This window comes from Corvus kubaryi, unplaced genomic scaffold (genome assembly GCF_017639235.1).
Source record: "Corvus kubaryi isolate FWS band 111438036 unplaced genomic scaffold, C.kubaryi_AGA036_p1.0 37266, whole genome shotgun sequence".
In the NCBI taxonomy this organism is placed as follows: Eukaryota; Metazoa; Chordata; class Aves; order Passeriformes; family Corvidae; genus Corvus; species Corvus kubaryi.
In genome coordinates, this window is record NW_024581081.1 from 6,112,588 (window position 1) to 6,137,034 (window position 24,447).

Here is a 24,447-nt window from a genome sequence, read left to right on the forward strand (position 1 = left end):
GCTGCCTACTGAAGAATAGTGATTGACTAATTGAGTGACTGATTGATTGATTGATTGATTGATTTAGTGGTGACTTTAGTGGTAGTTGCTGAGGTTGGGGCAGCATTTGAGGTCATGGTTGTGGGTGCTGGTGTAGCACCCAGCAGGCAGAGTCCTGCTGATCACTCAGCAACAGCATCCCCCAAAGAGCTTGCAAGTCATGTCCCTGAGATACAAACCCAACTTTGTAGGCATTATTTACAGACAGACCCCTGGGCTTTGCTGTCCAAGTTTGCCCATCAACCACTTGAATCAGTATGTTTATATTACTCTGAGATCAAAGCCATAATGTGGTGACCGGTGATAGGACCTGAGGGAATGGCCTGAAGTTGTGTCGGGAGGTTTAGATTGGATATTAGAAAAAAGTTCTTCACCCAGAGGGTGGCTGGGCACATGGCTGTGAAACTTGGACTTTATACAGGATCAAGATACAGGGCGTAATGCCCTTGGCAGGTCAGGATAGGATGCCAACAAATCAAAAAACATAGAGCTGCCCTGAAAATAGCTTACTGTAGTTTTCCTATAATGCTTGTCTCCAAAATGGATAATGGAATGAAGAAAAAAATTAAAAGCTTGGGGGAAAGAAAGAGTCTTCTGTGATTTTTGTGGGGTTCAACTTCAGTGACCAACCAGAGGTTTAAACAAGGGCCTGACCTGAGCCCTAGCTTCTCTTCTTACCAGAAGTGTCAGGTGCCAGTGACCCTGAAGTTCAATGGGCCATTTGTCTCCTGAGCTTGTTCTCTGAAGTCCAATAACCAGAGCTGAAGGCAGTCTTAGAAACTCTCCCACTTGCAGTAGGTGCTGATTATCTCAGGAGAAATTTTTTTGTTGCTGTGAAATGCCAGCTGCTATGAAAAGATGCAGTGGCATCACGATGATGATGGGAGAAGAAGAAAACTTTTTCTGATGGAAGAAAAAACAAAGTTCAGCTGGGAGGAGAAAATTCACCGCATGGGTCCTCTCCACCCTGGTATTTCCAAGCTATGTGATCTGAAGCACTGGCTCCACTTAGCTTGGTGGCAAAATTTATTTTGACTTGTAGGAAGCCCAGGCTTTATTACAGCTGTTTGTTAATAAAGTTTTGACTGAACATGCTGCTCTCCTTGCCACATTTTTCAGACCTTACATCTGCCAAGAAAGAAACTTGTGGTGTGTGCCTATAAGCTTATGTTTAAGAAACCCTGCTCTGGCCTGAGTGTTGTATTGATCCCTTTGGGTTCCACCCATTTGGCTGCAGCTCAGTTGCTCCAAGGCAAGAATACTGCAAATGTTTGTGGCCAGTAATTAACGCTTTTTTTTGTAACTTCTCCGTCCTGGAGAAACTGATCTGCTGCCAGTGAGTCAGAGCACGTAGGAGGACACCTTTGTGCTCCCACCGGGCTGGCAGCAGTGCAGGCAGTGACTGCTGGGGGGACTGAGGTGCTGGAAGCTGCTGCCTGGGGCTGTGCCACTGCCTCTAAGCCCTCCAGCACATCCTATGGCCTGCAGTCTGAGACACACTGAGCTGACTCCAGAAACTGAGTCTGGCCAAAGTCCCTGCAAAAGTACCGACAGGTGAGAGTTTTCTTGGCCCACCGTCCTGCCAACACAGGAGTACTGCTTTTTGCTTGTCCTCTGTTTCATCCTCTCTGGCTCCCATCTCCAAGAGAATGGTTTAGCAGTCACTAAGAGTCGTGCAGTGTCTTATTAGTGAGAAAATGTAAAGTTGCAAGACATTTTAATAACATAACGAGGCATCAGGGACCTGCTTTCACTGGGGCACACCTGGCATGTTAAATTTCATGCAGATTTTGTCTGCTTTTCCTCCAGAAACCACTGAAAGGAGTTGAGAAAGGGGAAAAAAATCCCAGATCAAATAATTCTGAATGCCCAATCTTTGGCCAAGTTGTACCATATCTCTGCCCCCAGACTTGACCCAAGCTTTGAGTCAGCCAGCTAACTTTGGCGTCAAATCATCTGACTGTGGAAATCCCACAACAGTCCCAGGGAAGCTTCTCATCACTAAGGTTTCACAAGTGACATTTCAGGAGCACTAGTGACTAGGAACAAGCTTAGCAAAAAGCAAAGTACCCTTCTATGTGTTCTTTTCACCACCTGATTCAAAACCAGCCCTGGCTGGGAGCAAGCAAATCTTGCTTATGACTTAGATGAAGCAACTTCTCCCCTCCAGCCACAGGCAGTTCCTTGTCACTGATGTGTCTGGCACCTTTCTGCCAGGAATGATATTCGCTCTCCCCCTTCCCAGCATGGCATGAAGTGCCAAAGCATGAAGCCAGGCTTGTCAGGCCTACAGCCAGGGACAGAGACCTCTCTCTGCCCCGTCACTGGTCTAGGTCATTCCTAGCAGACAGCTGTCCCTTTTGGGCTGTCGGGGCTCTCCAGGACTCAAGGCATAGGTCGTTGTTGATGGATGGAGCAAGAATCAGGAGTTGGCAAGGTGGGCACTAACTTGTCAGCCTCCAGTCCAGCCTGTTCCAGCACTGGGCTTGCCCTTTTAAAGGAAGCTTTCCCCCCCAGGCTCGCTCTCCAGCAGCAGGAATTGTGCCAGGATGGGATGCTTTCCCTACGAGGCATTTGGCCGCCAGTAGCCCATAAGCCAGGCACCAGAGCCCACCTGAAGCCCACCAGTGCCATCCTCATGACCCTCAGCACAGAAAAACTTTTCATCTTGAGCTGTTATTCACTCTCCAGTTTTTTGCCTTCCTTCCAAAGCCCCCAGCCCTGCAGCAAGCACCTCGGTGGAGAGGCCACAGGAAGGCTTCACCAGTTACAGCAAAGTCTCCTAAAACACTCGCTTTAAAAACCCCTGGGCGAGCTTCTCACGCATGCCTGGAAAATCAGGCACAGAAGTATTTGCAAAGCACGGCCATTAAGAGACCACTGGAATTTTGTGGGCATTCTTTAAAAATGTTATTTTTGTCTCTATCAACTTTTTTTTTTCTTAAGGGTGCAGCCAGCACCCTTGGTCCCTCTGCTGGCATCCCCCCAAACACCAGGTCCCAGCCTCCCCCCTGCCATTTCCTCACACTGGAACCCAACTCTTTTCTCACTCCCGCACCACTCCCTGAAGTCAAATGACTTTCACCAGTGTAGAGCCAGAAGAGCAGATGGAAAAACTGGGTTGTAATGGTAATGTCTGGGTAAGGGAAGTTACACAATAATAAAAAACAGAATCAGCGGTGGCTTCTGAATCTGGTCTCACAGGTTTTACCCAGCTGTCGGTGACCCCAGTTACAGAGGATTTCAACTGACATGAAAAAAATCCAACTCCTGACTCATTTTAACTGTACAAATTCAGTTAAAATCCATAGAAGCAACATCACAGAGTTCTTCATAGTTAATTTGCAATGAGTCCCCCAGGGTATTACTTTTGCTAGAAATGCCATTAGCATTTACAATTAAGTTCACTGTGAGGCACTTCTGGTTTTAATTATATAGTGTTTATAATGCTTCTTCTGGCGCTCTCTTAGCATGGAAAAAATGAACCTAGGATGTAGAAAGATAAAAAAGCTATTAATTCCAGGGCCAGAAATGCCAGATCGGTATAGTTACAAACAGATTGCTCTCTGTAACCCAGCCCAAACAGCTGGCTTTCAGTGTTCGGATAGGAATGCACCAAAAATGACAAAAATGTCTTTATCTGAGGAAGCTAATTTTAGACACTTTTATTTTGGCCAGGCAGTACAAATACTTAGAGAAGAAATCATTAAACTTCCAATTTAAAAGCTGGTTTTGTAGGATACATTGCATGCAGTGTTTCTGCAGCAGCCTCCCTGTATGTCCATCACAGGGAGACTCTGGAGAGGCTGCTCAGCCCAACCTGGCCAACACCCAGCTGAACACACACGGGCTCCAGGGAAGTTGCATTTGCCAGTGGCTCCCACAGGGCTGTGAGAGGTGTTTGCCAGCACCTGTGGAGTCTCAGCTTCCAGACCAGCACCCACCCTTACATCCTCACTCACCCTGGAGAGACAAAGGTTGGGCACTGCAACCGGTGGGGGAGCAAAACAGGTTCCTGCCCCATGAAAGGGGAAAATCCAACATTTCAGAGCTTCCCACTGCCTTAAGACAGGGCTGAGGTTCTTCACAGTTTAAATTAATAAAAAAGGACCCACCTGCTCCAACATCCTCCTGGCACACAGGTGATGTGGCTCAGTCTCTGCTCTGCTCTTGAAGCTGTTCAGGGCTGAGAGACTCCAAGCCCACCTTGGTGAGGGCAGTGACCCTCCTGAGAGGAGAGGACCAGGTGCCAGATGTCAGACTGGCTCAAAAAGAGCAGGCAAGCCATACAAGTGCATGCACCACACATAGCTTTGTAAAGAGAGTGATTATAACCCAGTTAAAGAGAGACAGAAAGCACATGGCACATAAACAACTTGTTACTGGAGAGGTGCACTGAAAGATTTTTAACTGATCCAGAGCTCTGCTCTTTAAAAATTCATAGGCTTCAAGTTACTCTTGCCACATTTAAAATCACTTTGGAGTTTAACAGCCTCAGCACTTGCAACCAGCTACCTACAAAATGTGGTCAGTTCAAGACCTCACGAACAACCAATTTGTTTTTGTGTAATACGTGTTCTCTTTCCATGCCCAGTCATTGCAGGAGACAGCACGACTCAAAACCAGTGGTGGTTTTAGGGAAGGGGCATTCACAGTCCTGAAGGACACCAAGTATCAACAGGATATGAACAAGGACATACATATATTTTTAAACTCAAGAAACTGGGGCTTAGAAATGCTCACTCTTTATAACAGCAACTGAAACACTGAAAATCTGCCAGCGGTTCTGCTCTCAGCAAAACTCCAAGAATCAGAGTCAGCTCCATCTGTCATGTTGTTTCCAGAGCAGATTGTGGCACAGCCCAGCTCTTTGCTGTCCCTTTTGGCAGCAGCACTGGGCCTCTACCCTGAAGCGCCTCCTTCTGCTCTGATGCTGAAGGAATGACCTGGGATGGAAGCCATGGGCAGCCAAGCTGCAGTGACTGAGACATTGCTGTGGGACACCTCTGCTGAAGTCTTTGCCTGCTAACTTGGCGTGACCTCAGATCCCTCACTTCACCTAGAGATGTCCTTACAGGCTGTCCTGCAGGGATGCTGGTCATGTGGGTGTGTAAACACATACGAGCCCAAGGACAGTAACACTGACATTTGTTGTCATCTTTTGAGGACCAGCGAGATAAAGATCATGGGGGCCTGTGAATTAGGTTTTTACATATAAAATAGAAAATTAAAATAGACATAGAATATGAAAACTTCCTGGCTGGAGCAGTTGCTAATAACCATGGTAAAGATGAGGTGCTATGGCCCCCCTGGCCTGTCTCAGCCTCAGTGAGACCAGTGATGGATGGCAGTGCCTTCCCAAATTACTTGCAGCCCACAGTTCTTCTCTGTGAACAGCCAAAGAGGACACCCCTGTCTCAGCTGACTGTATGAGGTATAGCCCAATGAATGAACGTGCCAATTTTGTTATTACAGGACATCATTTTTTTCCAGTGTTGAAGTTATTCCAAAGAACTTTTCTGCACTGAAATCCTTTGGATATTCTCTTGACGATGCAAAATACATCAAGACTCCTGTTCAGAGATTTCCAGTGAAAGCAGTGGGCTCTGATCCTGGCATCACCTCTGGCTGAATGCCAGCACACAGCTCAAAACATCATTTTAAACTCCTGAAAAGCTGCAAAAAACATCAGCTGAAGTCACTTGGAAGCAGCCTCATGGTAGGAAGGACAAGAAATAGACATTTTTAAGTCACTTGAGATGGTGGCAAAGATGCCTTTCTGGACACTAGCTGAAGGCACAGGCTGTGGTGGAGTAAATATCCCCACACTGTGATAGGCTCCATGCTGGGACCTGAACAGGAATGCTGCTGTGGGATGAAATTGTGGCTGGCCAGTCTACCCCCAGCAGCCGCAAATAATTTCCCACACTGAGGTGTCGTGCAGAGGTGGCACCCACTGGTATGCAATAAAGGCAAGTCTTTGCTGAAGCAGTAGAGTTTATGGAGAAACTTAAATTCAAAATACGCTTGCAAACAGAAAAGGCTGCCAAACATGCCTGAGAAAGAGCTCTCTATAGCCCACAGATGTTTCAGGACACTCACATATCCCAGCTGTGTGTAGGTGGTGGCCCTTTCTCAGGGGGTGCTTCCCAGTTCTCAGCAAGGGCACTCGCCCTCATATCTCTGTGTGTTGTGTTTCTGGCAGGCAGTTGCTGCCCTGAAATGGAAATGTTTTCCTGCTTGGAAAACAGGGGCTTATTGTGCCTCCAAGTGAAAGCAGACCTGGCATTTCAGCGGTGCTCGTGCTGACAGAAAGAAAGGCAGCACATCCACAACGCCTGCCACAGTGCACATTTGGAGCCAGCTTTGGAGCTTTTCCTGGATGCAGTTTCTGCTCAGAGATCTATAGCTTTTTGTTTATTTTGAACCTCCTTTGCAAACACAGCTAAACATCCTGCCCCTTGCCCAGAGGCAGTAACGAGGTTTCTGCACTAATGGTGTCCCACCAAAGGCCAGTTTTGCAGCTTTCACAGTGACCTGCAGAGCAGATCCCCTTGGGCCAGGGGGGCACTGCTGGGCTCTGGTAGTCACCCCACTGTGGAGCATCTCATCCCGGTGTGACAGCCAGCAGGGCCAGCTGGAGCAGAGGAGGGCATCGTGTGCTGCCAACGCCAGGATGTAACTGCCACGTCTAATTTTAGCCTCCAGAGCCCTGAAAGCCCTCTTGAGTTGCCACATACCTTGATAAATTGTTTAAGTCAGTGCTGCTTGGCCTAAAGGTGGCTTTCAGATGGGAAAGGCTAAGTGCTGAATGTTAAACATAATTTTGGCTGGAGCTGAAGATGTCTACCTTCAGTAGTTACCCCGGGCTTCTGAGGCTTGTAGGGACTGAGGACTAAATGAGACACAAAGAAGAGGCAAAATTGCCTGGGATATTTTGTTTTGCTGTCTCATGCAAACTTGACTGAGAAGAAATCTGTGTGTGCAGTGTATATGCAGGGTGAAAGCTAGAAGGATGGAAATAAGGAGAAAATATCTGCAGGGTGCAGAACGTCCTTCAGGTCTGTGGTTGGACACCAGGGACAGCTGGTTCCTTCTTTAAAGAAGACCAATCGAGCCTTCAACAACCTACACAGCAAAGGGAACAACTGGTAAAAAAAGGCATTTTACAATGAGTTCTGCATTCACTGTTGCCTGCTTGGCCCTGCCACTTGGACAATATTTAGAGTTTTTAAGTCTGGCTCCCATTTGGAGGCAAAACAAGTAGTGCAAGATTGATAGGCCTTTGCCATGACAAGGTTTGTTGTACTGACCACAGGGGGCTCTTCCTTAAGAGTACCACAGCCTGGTTCCCACATGGATACACATGCACCTGCCTATGTCTCCCTTCAGAGGTCCATGAAACACATGGGAAATTTTTTGCCTTCCATGTTAATGAGCAACTGGAGAAACAGAACTTTGTCATTGGGACAGAGGTGAGTCTGCGACTACGGGCAATTTTCTGTGCAGGGGCTTTGGTACCCTTTCCCAGTTAACTGTGAAATTGGATAATCCATGCATGGAGAACAAAAAGCTGGCTGTCAGTACATTCAGGGGACCAGCTGCATCACTACTGGCAATTGTGACTGAAGCCTTGTATACAAGCTGTGCTACATGTACCTAAAACACATATATATCTCTATATAAAAATCATTATTTATATTACATATTTTATATGAAGTATATAAGCCTACCTTAACATTCATATCAATATGCTTCTGAAGCAGTAGATTTCCATATCTCCCTTCCATATCTCTCCATCTGAGAGATGCCCAAGAAAAGGAATGCTGCTCAGTGAAACAATGCAGCATTAGAAAAATGATGTTAGGTCTTCATAGGTCTAAACCACAAATTCCCGCTCTTGGGGTAGTTTGGTGTTAATGCTTTTCAAGAACTGCTTGTTAATGATCAGGAAACTACTAAATTAACAACTCTGGAGAGTTAATTGACTGAACACTTTCAATCATTTATTAGGGAAGGAAATCCTTGCCTGTAAACAAAGCCGGTGTAGGGTTATTTCATGTCAGGAGCAGTAACAACACATCAAGACATTCACAAACCATGAGTTAGGGCCACTAAAACTATCAACAGGGTTTAGACTTCAAAAATAATAAATTGGGATTGATCTTTATTTGTATTTTGTTTTCTGAAGCTTTAAGGCCTGCTCTAATGCCATTTTATAGATATTCTCAGTAATCATAAAAGCTGAAACTTCCAGTAAAAATCCTGACAATTCTCACTTTCTCAGAGGCTTCTGGAGGAGATGAGATTCTATGGCACTGACAGTGCAACTGCAAAGGCTGCCAGCAAGGAAGGAGCCTTTCTGATCCAGACTGAAATTCTGAGCAGCAGTGGAATGATTTCTACCCCACATGAGGCAAAGAGCATCTTTTCAGTGAGCCCAAATAATGGGTCATGTCTTTCTGGCATAAGCAGGGCAAAGGTACCATGTCTGGTGTCTCTTGGGCCATCTTAGGTCCCAGGTGTGGTGTGGTAATGGGGAAATTTGCTGTGGTCTATGGAGGGAAATAGGGGCAGGGCTGCATTTGCCTTATGCAGGCATATTGTCCCTGTGCTTTGGGAACATCCCTGCATCCAGCCACAGCAGTGGGCTCCAGCTGCTGCCTACCCAGCCCCTCACACCATCCTCATCAGGATGTCTGGGGTGCAATGTGGCTGCATTCTGTCAGCAAAGCTGCTCTGTGCGTGCTGCTCTTCAAATGGGCTTTGGCATTGTGGAAGTTTTTTATACTCAAAACCAGGCATCTGTTTTTAGGAAATGCAGAAGTTAGGTTGCTGTCCTTGAGGATATGCCTTGAAGAGCATGAGGGCAGTTTAAATGCAAAATCTGTACACAGCTGGGAAAGTTTCTTTCCAATGCTGTCCATAGGTGATTGATTAATCAGATTAAATGATTTTATTGGAGGTCTCTATAGGCTAAAATAATGAAGGAAAGTGTCCCATTGCCAAAAGCTGCATACAGGCAGTCTTCTTTACTCAGAAAGATTTGCCCCATACATCATTCCTTGACATCAATGAGCTCTATGAGACCCTCAGCTCCCCTGAAAAGTGGGTCTCTTCTCCTCAGAACTTTTGGGGTGGTGATGGAGCCTTTGCTTCTGGTTCCCGATACTTAAACCCATGATAATTGTGGCTCTTTATGTCTTACACTCTTCTATCATCCTGGAGGAAGGGAGCAGCACATTTGCTCCCTAGTGGGCTAGGCAAGCTGTAATGCCAGCCAGTTAAGCCAGACTTGCCGTGAAATGTTTGCAGACTGCAGAGCGAGCTGCTGAGGGAGCCGTCGCTCTCCGGCTCCTTGCAGATTCACCATCCCACACTCAACGCTCATTTTCTTTTCCTCACACTGAGTTACATATCTTTTCCCCAGGGGTTATGCAAACTGCACAGTGACTCTCTTTCAGCCTCCCAGCCAGCCGTGCACCTGTTTTTGATCAAAATTTTTCTGCTGTAGCCCTTGTTGGCTCAGAAAAGTGCTTTGACAAGCTTGAAATTTCCTGCCTCAGGAAGGAATAACATCTCTCTAAAAGAGTGCTGTGGGTTCTGTTGGAGAGGTATTACCCATGAGCTGCAGAGAAAGCTGGACTTATTATAAGGATCAGAAACTGAAACAGCCTTTGTCATGGCAGGACAAAAGATGTCCCAGAACTCCTGGCTCCAACAACATAAGACACAACTTGGCCTGCGGCCATTGTGGCAGTTTCATTAAGACACTTCGCAATCTCTGTTTCTTGTGCTCAAAAGTTTTCCTACCCCACTTCAAGAAAATACACCATATATAATGTCCCTGTAAGGAATAAAGTCAGCCAGCCTTCAGCTGAACCTGGTAGGGCAGAAAGCTAAGATGAGGCTGCAGCTGATTGTGACTCATCCACTCCCCTTTCCCCAGGGACATGAAGAAACCCTCCCAGAAATGGGAGAAATATTTATGTAACTTTCAATGCTAGAGAAAAAAATCTATGAGGTTGTCAGTGTCTGTACAACAGCCCCCTTGAGTTTTGTCTCCACTCTCCTTGACCCATGTTCTGATAGAACTTTCAGTAAGCTATTTATCAGGTACATAGATAAACCAGCCATCATCATATCAACATATGGTGACAGTGACTGAGATCTACCCTATTAATTGCTGACCCCATTTCTATTTCAGTCACTTGGCATGTCCTCTAGGAAATGAATGGGATCAGTCATGATAAATCCATTTTCTCTGGCACCAGATAATCTGCTTCCAAGCTGGAGCAGATGCTGAGATGCCCATGCTGGCAGCCTGCTGCTGGATGACCAAGGGGGCTGTAGTGCAATGCGACTGCATCCCTGAAGCTTTGTGTTGGCTCCCCTTTGTACAATAAAGGGTTCTGCTACCCAGTATTGTGTCCTAAAATGCCCTGCTGATATATCACAGATATATCAGGAAGGGACCAGAAGGGGTCATCTGTTTCATCCTCCCTGCTCCAGCAGGGTCATCCTAGAGCACCTGGCACAGGATTGTGTCCAGGCAGTTCTTAGACATCTCCAGTGAGGGAGACTCCACGAATTCTCTGGGCAATGAGGTCCCAAAGATTATTTCCTGGATGGATGACAGCCTTGAATTTGGGTGTTAAACCGATGTAGAAAGGCTGAGTGTCTAACAACCAGAGGAGACTGGAGAGACAGGTAAATGCTATTTGAATTACTCAAGGGTTTTGAGCCCAGATCTCGTGTTTCAGCTCTAAGCACTGGGATATGAGGCACCATGGTGTGGTGGTTTGGATCTTCTCAGCTCCCTGTGCTGGAGCTACTCTGTTTTGCAGTGAAATTGGGCAGTTCTTTGAGGGGACAGGGATGGAGGGAGTACGTAAACATTTAAAAGTATAATTTGCTGGTGCTGCGAGTCAGACAAGGAGAATGCTTGCCATAAAACACTAAACTGTCTAGAGGCACAGAAACTGCATCCCAGCACTCAGTGCTGGGCTGAAAAGTTGGACACAGGTTTGCTCTCTGTCTCCAGCAGTGCTCAGTGCCCTGCACAGACACAGGGGGAGCTGGGGGGCTGGAAGAGCCAGGTGTGTGCCCTCAGTCAGCCTTCTGCAGGCAGGTGTGGGCTCCCACCCCCCCGAAAAGAGAAGCCAGCTCAGCTTGGACCCTGGCTGCCAGAACCCCTTCCCAAAGCCTTGCACATGCCATCACCCTCACTCAGCCCCTGGCACAGCCCTTGGCACAGCCCCACGAAACTGTGCGCATCTGAGCAAGGAGGACAGAGGAAGCCATGGGTCTGGAGCTGGAGCGCCCTCCCAGAGCAGCACGGCTGCTTTCCCTTGGGACGTTTTGTTTTCACTTTATTTGTGTCCCTGGGACCCAGCTGCTTAGCAACTGGATAAAATTGTCACAAAATGTTGGCATTGCCCCCCTCACCAGGGCAGTGGCTGGGCTGTGTCCTTGGGGGGGCTGTCTGCCAGGAGTGGTGGCCACACATCACTCATGAGGGAACCCCCATCCCTGTCCTTGTTTTACTGGGAGGCCTCTCCCAAAGTGTGAGGGAATTTGGCCCTCGTGCATGGCAAACACTACACTGCAGGTAAGGCATGTAGGCAGCTCCATCTCTCCCTGGGGGCAAATGAAACATGGACACTTTTTGGATCTGTGGATAAATGCTTTTTCCTCTCTGAAGGACCAGGAAATAAAGCCCACTTGAAGTAGTCCAGTGAAGTACCTGAAAAGGAAAATATTCACCATTTCTGCTGTATACTGGGGGGAGATGGGTATGGATGCACTTACTTTGGTTCAGGGCCTTTTAAATAAAAAAAAAGAAAAAAAATGGCAATGAAGAGTTGTGGCTATATGTTCCTTGGGCCAGAAAAAGAACAGGCATGTGTCTAATGCCTGCTGCTATCTTTGCCCTGTTTGAGTCCTCTGCCTCTGTGGATAATACTCAAAGAGGTATCCAGGCTGCCCAGGAGGCCAAATCCTGCTCAGTGGAGCTCACTTCCCTTGAGGAGTCATGCAAAGGGCAAAGGATGAAAAGAAGAGATTTTAGGAGAACAATTTATAAGAGGCCCTTATAAGTGCCTGATGTGCAAAAGATAGTTGCTGGCAATTGCTGATATCTTGTGTGTTTACCTCAATCAGCAAGTATTTATAATTAATTTTAAAATGCTGAAGTTCCAGCCTTACTGGGAACATTGCAAACTGCCCTCAGCACTCTGATGTGCTTCCAAAATGTACACTGCCACAAGTCAAAAAGAACAAAGACTCACATGTTTCAGGGAGAAGGTTGGGGATAGTGGAGAGGTAATTCAGTTCACATGAAAATTATTTAGATAACTCATATCTATCCACAAATATTTAATTTTCATGACTGGAAGCAACCACAACTGTTATAAATGGGGTGAACTACCACATCACTTCTAGCATTTCTCCTACCTGATGCCACAGCACCTGGCATGGAGGATTTGCCAGCAGTGGGATGGCCAGATTTCACTTTTTTCTTTCCCCCTCGCTCCCCCCACAATGCCTCGTGCACCGGTTGTGCTGACACATGAGTTTGCAGGCTCCCAAAGGACCTAGTGGGGCTTAAAATAGGTCTGTAACAAAACCCAAAATGCCACAAACAAACAAACAAACCCATAACATCCATCAAAAAAAAAACCCCAAACCAAAATGAAGATGCAGCATTGCTGAGCCACTCCTTGGAAGCTTTCTCAAGAAGTGTGGGATGCTTCTGACCACCCTTGTGCCCACGATGTTTACTGATGGTTTCTGTCTCTGTTTGTATGGAGAAAAAGCAGAATGCAATTTCACTGTTTTTCAGTTTCTTTACTTTTTTGAGGCAGTTTTTCATGGTAGTTTTCACTATCTATGTCCCTTCTGGCCTCAGCAACAGGCTGGGAAGCAAACCTACTTCAGGGCAGGAAAATGCCATTGCCATCATGGTGGTTAGGGTGAATGACTACCCTCTCAAAAGGCTTATGCCTTGAGTTGATGTTGTTCCTTTAAAATCAGAAATGTGCTGTGTCTTGGAGCACTGCCCAAACTCTTGGGGTGTTGAGGTGGCTGAGAGGACACAGGGGAGCAGAGGAGAGACAATCAGCTCCAGGGCAGCAGCCCCTGCTAACATCTAACCTGAGGCTTTAGCAGCAGGTTTAGAGTGAGATTTTTCATTCTATGAGGTAGTGGGAAAGCAGCCCTGTATCTAAGTGATTCTTAGTTTTTTCCACTTATAAAATTATGAAAAATGACTCTCGTGTTCCCCATTAATATTGCTATTAGCAGACAGGCAGGGCTTCCCAGCATGAGCCATTCTTGCTAACAAGGTCTGTGTGCAACACATTAGGGAATGTACCTCTCACAGCTTTGAGAGCACTGTAAGGGATTGGCCATAGCTCCTGCAATGGTACAGGGCCAAACATACCTGCATCTCATCTCATCTCACATCAGAGAAGACAGCAAGATCTAGCTTTAGGTTCAAGATCCTTGATTAAAAAAAAAAAAAAAGACCAGCAAGCCCAGACTCCTGCTTCTGGGCAGAGTTGCCCTCCTGCTCCAACAGCAGGTGGGTGCAGTGCTGAGAAGGATGATTGTGTTCAGGTGGGGCTGTGAAATCAAACGTCTCACTCTCCCACTCAGTCACTCACACAAAACAGCGTAACAGGACACAAAAAAACCCCACCTTACCAGGGATTATATAATCCTCCATCTTCAGATGCACTTACTGCCAAAGTTACTCTTCCCTTTTTAAGGTGGGCCTTGCTCCAGTGCAGGAAGGAAATGGTCTAGCACACAGGACAAGGGAGAGCAATTACTGTTTTTCCCCTTGATGCTGGCAAGGCTTTCAGCACTGGCATCTGTAATATCCTTACAGCCAAAGTGGTGAGACAGGGACTGTGCTGCAACAGAGTCTGAGTGGCCATGGACCAGCCCGGTTGTACCTACAAGTTCTCTTGTGCTGAACTCCCTTATGTGCCCTCTGCTGTGGTTGTGGGTGCTGTGTCAGTCCCAAGGCAGAACTGGGACTGGGCTCTCTGCAGAGAGCTGGCTGGCCAAGAAAGAGGCTGATCCCTAAAGAACTCAGATGTAATCTCTCAAGCTCCTTGTGGTACAGCGGGCAACTGCTCCGAGTGGGCAGAAAACTCCCCAGGGTGTTTTTTCTTAAATGCGTGAATTTTGGTTCAAAAGCAGAGGAGATTTTTGCCTGTACCTCATTGCTCCCATCTTTATTTACCATTTTCATATAGCAATCCTGACTTCTCAAGACAGTATCAGCTCTTTGGAGAGGAACAGAAAGCTACACTGGTAATGCCAGGTACTGAGACATCTCTTTTCCCCTGCATAACTTGTGAACAATGGTATATTACAACAAATATCCACATCTAAGCTTGTACAGTAAACTAGTTAAGGATCTGTGATTTGGGGGTTTTTTGTTTGTTTCAAGTATGCAGCTGAATGTTTATAGGACAGTCTAGATTTTAATCCAAACTTTCACAAATTTAGACAGATGTCTCTGGTGCTGTAAAAGGGCATACATACATCAGCACATCTGAAAATCAATACACCTCATGGGGCTGAGTACTTGAGTTAATCAAATACTGCGACCATCAGCTTTTGCTCAGCTTCTAGCTAGCTCCAGAGTATTTTCTGCATAGTTACAAGACTATAACTGCTAGAAGAAAAGGAAGTTGCTATTTTAAACACCATGATCTCTATGTTTTTTCATTGTTTGAGCTTCACCTTTATTGCAGCTTGATTTTCCTTTCTGAATTGCTCATTAGGTCTAAATCTAGAGAAAACAAAATCCTGTCTATCTCAGTGATCCTGGACAGCAGGGAATGCAAGGCTAGTCTAGGGCCATCTGTTTCACTGCAAGAAAGGTTTTAGAAAACAAATCCAGACAGTTGATTCATTATAAAATAGACATAAGTTATGAGGATAATCATGGAAACAAATCCTATGAAGACATCTTAAGTCCCCAGCTGCTATTACTGTTATTTTTTAAGTCAGCATTGGCTACCCACATCACATGAATAATACTGTATAAGTCACAGATGCAAAATAGCAATAGCTGCAGAGATCAGGACCATACCAATTTAGTAACATTTAGTTATTTTAAACCGATTATAGTTATTCTTCTGGAGCATGGTTGGTGTGGGACACAATCTCGGATGGTCTGGAGTAAAACATCCTCATGCAGGAGCTCACTGTCTCAGAGGCCACGTGTTTCTCTGAAGATGAAGACAAATTGTGGGCAACTCTGCAGAGATGGGCCTATAGGACACTCTTTGGCTACGCAGCAAAGTGTGAAGCAGAGGAACTTTGTTGGTAGCAGAGGAAGGACTAAGAAAAGGGGAGATGCAATATTTTTTCCGTAAGTATATCTGTGATGAATGTCAAACCTTTGCTTAAGCATCCTTCTAAGGAACCCTGGACCTGGGACCTCTGTCACAACTATTAAGAAGTGAATTTTCACCCATAGATTCCCTAGTCTTTCTTTGTCCACAGTTCACCAGACTGCAATTCATGTGGCTGTGACAGGGTACTTGTCATGTAGCCACACATTATACCTGGAAATAAATTTCAAACTGAACAAGTTTTATGCAACCTTGTATTTTCAAAAGCACCTTATACTAATCGGTAGCCAAGCAGCAATAAAGAATTTTAATCACTATAGTCTGTGCTGTGCTGAAACGAAATACAATCCTGTTTAATAAAAACCTGTGGTCACTCAGGAAGATCAGTTTCAGCGTGCTTAAGAGGCATGTGTGCCCCATCCAAATGCTCAGTCCCAAATCCAGTATCAGGCTCTACCAAAACCAAAACCACGTGATCTAACACTTGAACTGATCCACAGGGCTGGAGAACAGAAAGGGTGGGCAGCATGCATGTTCCTCTACATGAAATCTCCTGGTGAAGTTTGCATGTGAAGGGGACCTCAGCTCTTGGGGCAAAAGTCTTGCCAGCAAAGTTGCAAGAAACTCCTGGCATCCAAATCAGACTTCTTCAGATGTTCATTGCCAGGTTGATAAACTAGTATCAGAAAAAGATCAACTTTACAATAAAGCATTTCAGGCCGTTCTCCCTCCCCATGTCTTTCCCCAAATGGAGCTGTTCCAAAGCAGTGCTTTGCTCTGAATTGACCCCATGAAGGGAAAAGGACCTTTGCTCACTTGGCTTTTACATCCTGTCATTAAGGAGAGACCTCAGCCAGCAGGAAGGAATAAGGCAAAGCTCTCCAAGCACTAGATGCTGGAATCAGCAGTTACTTTATTTGCATCCCAGCAGCCCACATGGGTTCCCACATTTCTTTTGCCTGGGAATTCATTGTGCCTCACCCCAGGAAGCTTTGGCTTAGTGAAATGAGAGACAGCTCACAGCAACAGGGAGACAAAGAGAGAACAAGAAATAAGAAACCTGTGCTGAGCAGTGTGAGAAGCAAATGATAGACATGCACAGATGAGGCTGATCTGAATTCCTGGGGGGGTTCAGGGAGTGTGAAAGACCCCCCCATCCCCATCTGCTCCTTCCTCTTTCCCCACTGAAACCTGGTGCCCAAGGAGGGAAAAAAACCAGAGAAACTAGAAAGGGGCATGGGAAGTTGTCAATATGCCACAGGGCAAGGAAGGAAGGAAGGAAATGGCGTGGAGGAGATTTAATCAGTGCGTGGGCTGTAGTGGGCTGTAAAATTCCAGCCGTGGTGGAACCTATGGCAGATACCCCCCTGCACTCTCACAGACACCTGAAGTATCATGCAGAAATACTCCAGTTCTTACAAGAGGACAAAGCTCTAGAGAAACCCCATCATTTTGTCAGTGTTTATGAATCTGTGCTCATACCTCGCCTATATTCAGGTTAATGAACTCCTTGTTTTTCGCACTCAGTGCTTGGAATACTCCTGAAATGGAAAACAGGACACCAGTGCTATAAATACACCTCATTCATATTCATACACGAGCTCTCCATCCCACAATGACAAGCGGCCATGCCAAGGAGAGGGAAGGCCTGGCACAAAGGCAGATTGCTTAGGATTGCTTGGTGGTGGTAGCTCCTCTGACAAAGCAAAGTCCATGCAAGAGGAAATGTCTTGCTCACTTAAGGCCTTTATGCAAGTCTCACTTCAGGACTTGTCTGGAAGAAGTGTCCTGAATGTGCTAAACAGTCAGATTTGGAGGATACTCTGAAACCAAGCCAAGCAATTTGCATTTCTTTTTTACCTTATTTAACTTTTATCTCTCAGAAGTTTAACAATTCTATTACTACATTCAAACCAGAAAGTAAAGAGAAGAACAAAACAAAAAAAGAAATCAGTGAAGGAAGTTGATTTTTCTTCTCATAGAGTGAATTAGGTTTTATTTGAATTTGGAGGTACACTTATGATCATTTCAGCATTTATCCAGCCATTTAACCTATCTCTACTACTGCTGCTTTGTAACAAGAGTGACCCTCTACCAGAATTGAACTGAGACCTTCGGTGCCTTGATGTACAGGGAACCACATCTGAAGCCAAAAGTGAACATGTTACCTAAAGGGAGATACCTGCCCAAGCGTGTGCCAATTTTCTCTTTCCATGAGGCACAAGTAATATTTGAACCTTGAACTTATGTGATCCCAAATTAAGCTCCTGGGTGAGCCACAAGAAGGGTTACAACACGGACTTCACCAGCATTCTTCACATACCTTCAACATTGCTGCAGAGTTTATGCAGCAAGCTCTATCCACATGGGGAAATTTTCCATTAGCAGCAGAACATTTTTCCCTTTACAGGAGAAAATCCTAAATGCAAATGCTAAACACAACTCCTTTCTGCTAGCCTTGTACTCGATCTCAGATCTTGTACAACACGCTCAACAGCCAAAAGCAGAACAACTTCTTTTTCAAAGGGGATGAAATTCCAGAGGAAGAAGATACTTGTTGGAACCCTGGGTTTAGAGAATTTAGGTTTTTGGGATATAATTATGCATAAGTGTAACAATATGGAGGATTATGGTGGATTTATGTCTTCTTCTTTCTCCTCCTTCTTCACAAATCTAGGATTTATGCTATTGGGTCAAAAGTTCCGCACTGCGGGACATGAAAAGTTAGTAATTGGATTGTAAGTAAAAACATATTACTTAGCATGTCATAATTGGTTAATTTAGACTTTAAAAAAGCTTGGAAGTGAAAACTCACGGCCATTTTCCACCCTTCCAACAAAGAGGCACACTCTGTGCAGCTGTGTTACTGATAAGATATAATAAACAACTAAGTCCAAACAAGAATACGCGCTCTCCCGCATCTCAATTCACACTCTGAGTAAAAAGAACTCGAGATGTAAAAAGGAAAAGAAGAAAAAAGTAATAGATACTCACGACTTGCATTCTCTAGGCGAATTAGGCAGTTCAGAAAATCATCAAATTCAATCTGGAACTGCTCATCAGAGTATCGGAGGACAATCAGTTGCAGCAGGTAATTGTTGAGTTGGTATCCTTCCCAAAGACACACAGAGAAGAAGTGAGCAACCTCACAGGTCAGCGGGAATCTAAAGATCTCTATTAACTAATCTTGAAAACCACTTAATGGGAAGATACTCTGTGGCACACGTCTGTCCAGAAAGAGATCTAACCACAAAGATCCTCAAGTTTGCAATGAATAACAAACTCTGAACAAGAAATTTTTCAGGCACTGCAGTTTCTAGTGCATGCACACTGTGATGTATGAGAGACCATTCGCTATTCTTGAAATTTGGAGGGATTTCTGCAAAACTGTCTGCTTTAATAAAAATAATTTGTGCTGAAATACTAATGCAGTGATTGATCTTCATAGCAGCTTACTTATTCCTTCAACCCTTGAATGAAGATGGACTCTGAAGCGGTTTGTTTCAGGGTCCAACCCTGCACAAGTGCAGCCCTGTTGAGTTTAACAGAGCTCACTAAAATACAGAGATTGCTCTGACTGACTGCCCTTCAGGACTGGGGGTACCTGGGGCAAAATTAGCCTACTCAATGTGTCCAGGTTCTCGCTGGGGTTTAGACCTCTTCTCTGTTCCAGAGCACCTGGCCTGTGTGATTGATTTCCTCTTCACCCAGGCTGATCTGCCCGACAGGTTTACCGGATAAAATGCAGGGCTTGCCTTACCCGCAGCTTTAAGAGCACCACGAAGCTCATAAGAGGACATGGAGCCAGATTTATCAAAGTCAAATTGAAGAAAGATACTCTGTTATGAAAGGAGCACACAGAAAGCTCAGTACTGGGATATGAAAGGGAGCACAGATAGGGCATAGCAAGGCAAGGTGTTTATCTCCAACTACATAGTAGAAGCATTTAAGAGAACTGACAAGACTTTGGTCTAGATCCAGTCTGATTTTATAATAGAGAAGCAAATCTTGGTCCCAGTTCTCTTTGTCATATGAACAGGTTTTTGTGACTTAAACAAGTACTGCCAAATCCAAGCATTAAAAAATAATGAGTTGCTCTTCTTTAAAAATTTCATTATTTTTAAAGAAGTTCTTTTAACTGGAAAGGATTGATTGTTCTCTTCTAACTCTTAACTGACACATTCTCTTAATCTCCTTTTATGTTTTTCTCCGTAGTTCTGAACACTAGAGACAAACTATTTAACATGACGTTAATACTGTCACAAATATACTCATTTGCTTCTAAGTATAAAAGATATGAATAGCCACATTCATGGTACAACCAAGAGAACCGGTCAAACAGTTTGAATTTTGACCTATATATTAAGCAATTTTTAAGCTGGAGTTAAATTTCATCCTTTCATTGAGCTTTGGAATATGAGTTATTTAGAGCTGTCATCACACTCAGCTTAAAATTTTCCAGCAAATACATGTGCAAATCTTCCTACAGGATACAAGGATTTCTCAAGGCCCTTGTAAAAACACAGTGTGTCCTTTGTTAAAAGAGATGTGGCATTAGTACTCAGAAAAAGTGTTGGCCATTTCTGATGGGCTAGACAAGAAGCAAAGAAGTGCATATTTTGAATGCTTTGGTGAGGCACGAATTCAGAAAAACCTATTAATGGCCATAAGGAAACAATTATAATGTCTTTTATTTGAATATTCAGTCTGTGATTGATTCTGCAAGCCTACTTATTCTTAATACCATATACAGTGGCAGGGAAATGTGTTTAAAATTAGAATCAACACTTTCCCAGACTTCAGTACAGTTGACTCCTAAGAGATCAGTAATGAAAATGCAGTGACTTAGGAAATTATTATTTCCTACTCGTCATGAATCATCACTTTCTTCTTCTCTACAACTGCAGTTATGGAAACTCCTTAAGTTTCCTTTTGATTGGCTTGCTTATTAGTGCCCATTGCATTCTTTATCCCAAACATAGTTGATTAGCTTACAAAAATCTCAGTTATTTCCAGAAAACCATTATGGTTTAGCATCATGGAAAGCTAAGAATGTCTTTGACTATCCAAAACAAACCCCATGCTTTTAAAACATTTGTTTTGTGTTAGAATTCATGGCTTGAACACACTCCGGTCTCCATTTTTGTCTGCATATACCTAATAAACTGTTCAGGAAGTAGCTAATGAAATGGAAGAAAAATTGCAATGGATAATGTCACCTACTATCCATTTCTTCATTTTGTCCCAGAAAATTTTGAACTCACTGAATTCCAGTTTCCCATTGCCGCTGGTCTGGTAATATGAACTAAGGAAAAGGACTTGTTATGTGAAAGTCCAAATTCAGTCTGAACTTATCAGAGTAGCTCTTTAAGCAGAAAACGTTGACTGGAAAGCCTATGGTGCTGGTGAAACTGGCATCGGGATTCCTCATGAGGTAGAGCTCCAGCAGTTACAGTCATGGCTGTGATACTGGAGGAACATTATGTGATATAAAAACACAGCTGAGCATTCAGGCTCTACATGAGGAAGAAAGACAGATTATTCTAAGTCAAAAACAGTTTTGGATGTAAATGGAATATAAATTATTCAGAAGATTAAATTACCCGATTAAAACAAATTGCCACTGTACCCAAAGGAGTTAGTCAACCAATGTGCTATTCAGTATTTTTATCTAGACACCTGACTCTGTTACAATGGCGCAACCAAAAATTAATGGGAGTAGTGGGGTGAGACTGGCAAAATCTGGTCCTTATGGTCTGAAATAAATGCCTGTATAGCAGTTCTAGGAGGCAGTGATTAGATCTGCCTGGCCTTCCCTCTGCCTGAAGTGAGGGAATTATTTCACTGAGTTACTGATGTCCCCCAAGCACAGCTCACTTCCAGGATGAGGCACCTGCTCTGAAATACTAAATAAGGAACGGCCCATTCCCCTTCCCTTTTCCATCATGCCAGGACAAAGCCCTTGCTCAGATGGACACTGGCTCAGCGAGCATTCACAGAGGTCAACACATGTCAAGCGGGTTCTAGCTAATGCCGGCTGTTATTTGAGCACCTACGCTGGTGATATTATTGAGGGCACCCACAGATCCCAAGGACATTCTCACTTCTGCAAAGAGTTTTTTTACCCAGCCAGGTTCTTCTTCCCAGGGTCATGTAGAACTCAGTCCCTGTTCCTCACCACCACATGGTGACCATTGCCAGGGATTTCAGTAGCATGTGACACAGAGGAGACTATGCCAGGATTGACTTGGGTTTGCATTTTTATGGTTTTGCTCCTCCATTGTGCTCCAAACAGCATGTCCAGAGTGGGATGATTGTGTCTGCATTCCTTGTGCTTCCAAAGCAGAGGAAGAGATGTCTCCCCATTTATTCAAAACTATGCAGAGATTTGCTTGGAAGCATTGCAAATCATGGAAACTATTTAGTTGTGTCCTAAATAGTAAATCTGGAATGGCTGACATGCTCCAGGGTCAAGTGCAGGCCCTGGGTCTGTGCCAATACCATGTAAGGATGAGATGTGAACATGGACCAGCCTCCCTACTGAGGCTTGATTTTTAAGTGAGGAAATTTAGGACTGGTCCCTCGTTTCTCATTGCATGTGCAGGGTGACTAATCTGCACAGAATTTTAGTATTACGAACTAGCTTTAACAGGATAAAATTTTGACTGTTTTGATTTTCTCTTAGAAGTGTTCGAGTGAATGCTACCTCTGTCATGGACTGGAGTAACAAAAGCAAAAGACAAGAACATCTCAGCTGAACAAGCAAGACATAAACCAAACATTAGATACTTGCCTTGGTAGCACTGTTTTGTCTCGTGTAACAAAACTGTTTATTGGGAAAGCATATTGCAAAACCAGCTCTACCCAAGGAGAAGCCATGCTCAGCAAACTCAGCAGGGACCAGAACTCTGCAAAGGACAAATCTGGTGGGAAAGAATCACCAGAGCTGTGATTCACCTCACTTGATGTCTGAGCAGTCATTTAGCATGCCTCAGTTAGGTACATCCAGAACAATTAATTACACCACCCCTTTCACTATCTACAAAGGAAGTCTAGAAATCTAGCTTAGATGTAGACGCCTACACCACAAATGCCTAAATTTGGACAGACAACTCTCACCCACATGTCTGTTTCCTGGAGTCCCAGGAACTAGCTGAAAGACCAGATTTTCCAGTTTTTAAACTGATTGTCAAAAAAGAGCTTTGATATCAGCAATTTTCACCACTGCTGATCTCTAATTTCTGACCCATAACTTGCATGTACAACTCTGTCTGGTGAGTTTAGCTCTCCAGACAACAGACTTCTCTGGAGCTTTGTCTTCTAGGTCTCCTTCAAATAAACCACAGCTTGAAAAATGCACGGTTCTATACAGAAGTAGCTTGAGATTTCCTTCTAAATGTGCTCAGCATTAAAGCATCTGCCTCTAAGTCTGCAATAGAAAACAGTTTGTCTTGAAACTCCTAACTCTAAATTTCTAAAATAAAGATCAGGATAAAACGGTCATGTATTTTTGTTTCCTTTGGGTAGTGATCTGCCATGACATTACCAAATCCATCTCTGACATCTACAACATATAATGTTATGGACAACTATACTCATTCTTCATTTAGCCTCACAAGCACTTATTTGAAAGGATACATCCATAAGAGAAATGATATTTCGGCATGAAATGAGACTTAAGTTCTTGAATTTTATGTTCTTTGCTGAAAAAGAACAACAATAGGAAAGAAATCATTGGGCAAAGCTGTCTTTTATAAACTGAAAGTAGAAAACAGGATTCATGAATAGAGATAGCTGACTCTTAGTTCTCATTGTGGGAGGACCCGTGCACTGGAAGATGAAGGCAGCTCTCACTACAGAGAAGTCTCAGTCCAGACAGAAGAGGCATTTACTGGAGACATGACCAGAAATACTGTCTTTGCTTTGTAAATCAGGAGATGAGGTTCAGAGAGTGTCAGGTTTCCCACTGTACAAAGGGCCTGTAGCAGGATCATGAGCTACATCCAGTAGATGAGCTACATCTTTAAAGTCCCAGCCTAGTGCCAGTCTCTCCACCGCAGAGTGGTAGCGTAATAGGGAGCTGGCCTCACTGAGCTGACATGGATCATGCTGGAGGCAGGGCAAGCTTGTGGTTAGACCATGGACCAAATGCTTTCCTGGCTCTGCCCTGGCTGGCTCAAGGACACTAGGTGGGGGTCGTAAGACAGCCTTTAATTTTCTATAGGTAAATGAATTTAATGGCAGCTTTTATAAAGTGCTATACAGCCCTTAACTTGGAAGCTGTCAGCACTCACTTTTTTTTAATACAGCATTCAGAACATATTCAAGTTCTTCTGCAGATATCTCCATGTCCTGCAGGGAAAAAAAAAAAAAAAGGGAAGCATCTGTTACTTGAATGTTTCTGTAATCAGACATACCAAAAACCTCAGAAACACAAACATCACTCATCTGTACTCTATTGCAACTCAGCAAAAGAGAATCATACAAAACCCAGAAAAGGCTGAAAACTAAAGGGCTGGAAAAATACAGGAGTGCTGCTGTGCATAAGTCTGTCTGAAGGACATCTCAAGCGGGAGCTGTTGATTCAAAGAAAAATCAACTGCAGCTGAATATTAAACCAGGTAGGCTCCTTCAGAGCTTGAGTTCTAGCTTTGGTCCTTCTGCTTGCTCACCAGGGACTGCACCCTTATCCATCGAGCCATAAGGCATGGTGACATCTGGTGCCCAAACAACACACTACAACTAAACGTACTCCCAAAATACGTTGGGTTTGTTTCACGTGGCCCTGGGTGGGAGCAGAAGTGTTTCCCCTCTTTCTACATCTTGCTCTGACCCAAAGTGTTTTGCACTCACCTTTCCTGAAATCTGCTCAAACAGTGCCCGGAACTGCTTTTCTTCTTCAGTTTCTTGTGGGCTTGGGGTTGGGTGTAGAGGCTGCAACACCAACCACACAAGTCCTTATAAGAATTGTAAAACATGACACTTCTCCTGCAAACAGCCCCTCTGTGCACCCCGGACCACTGTATATCTT

At 44.4% G+C, this 24,447-nt stretch overlaps 1 protein-coding gene across 5 annotated transcripts in view; it reads right to left on the bottom strand.

Annotated features, from left to right (window-relative positions):
• Positions 1-8,023: 8,023 nt before the first annotated feature.
• The window catches only part of CAPN9 (calpain 9), a 33,466-nt gene continuing 17,042 nt past the window's right edge, over positions 8,024-24,447 (bottom strand). Inside the window, exons 14-22 of one of the 5 annotated variants that reach the window (XM_042025214.1) lie at positions 24,270-24,350; positions 23,711-23,768; positions 23,055-23,119; positions 20,640-20,708; positions 19,177-19,255; positions 18,411-18,527; positions 16,899-16,957; positions 13,747-13,844; positions 12,754-12,837 (exon numbers count right to left, since the gene is read on the bottom strand). In XM_042025214.1, the coding sequence (XP_041881148.1) occupies position 12,837; positions 13,747-13,844; positions 16,899-16,957; positions 18,411-18,527; positions 19,177-19,255; positions 20,640-20,708; positions 23,055-23,119; positions 23,711-23,768; positions 24,270-24,350 (627 nt within the window). In that variant the 3' untranslated portion in view covers positions 12,754-12,836. Of the gene's footprint in view, positions 13,845-15,656; positions 16,093-16,898; positions 16,958-18,410; positions 18,528-19,176; positions 19,256-20,635; positions 20,709-23,054; positions 23,120-23,710; positions 23,769-24,269; positions 24,351-24,447 lie in introns of those variants that run through there. The other 4 variants (XM_042025216.1, XM_042025213.1, XM_042025217.1 and 1 more) reach the window with 4 other exon arrangements.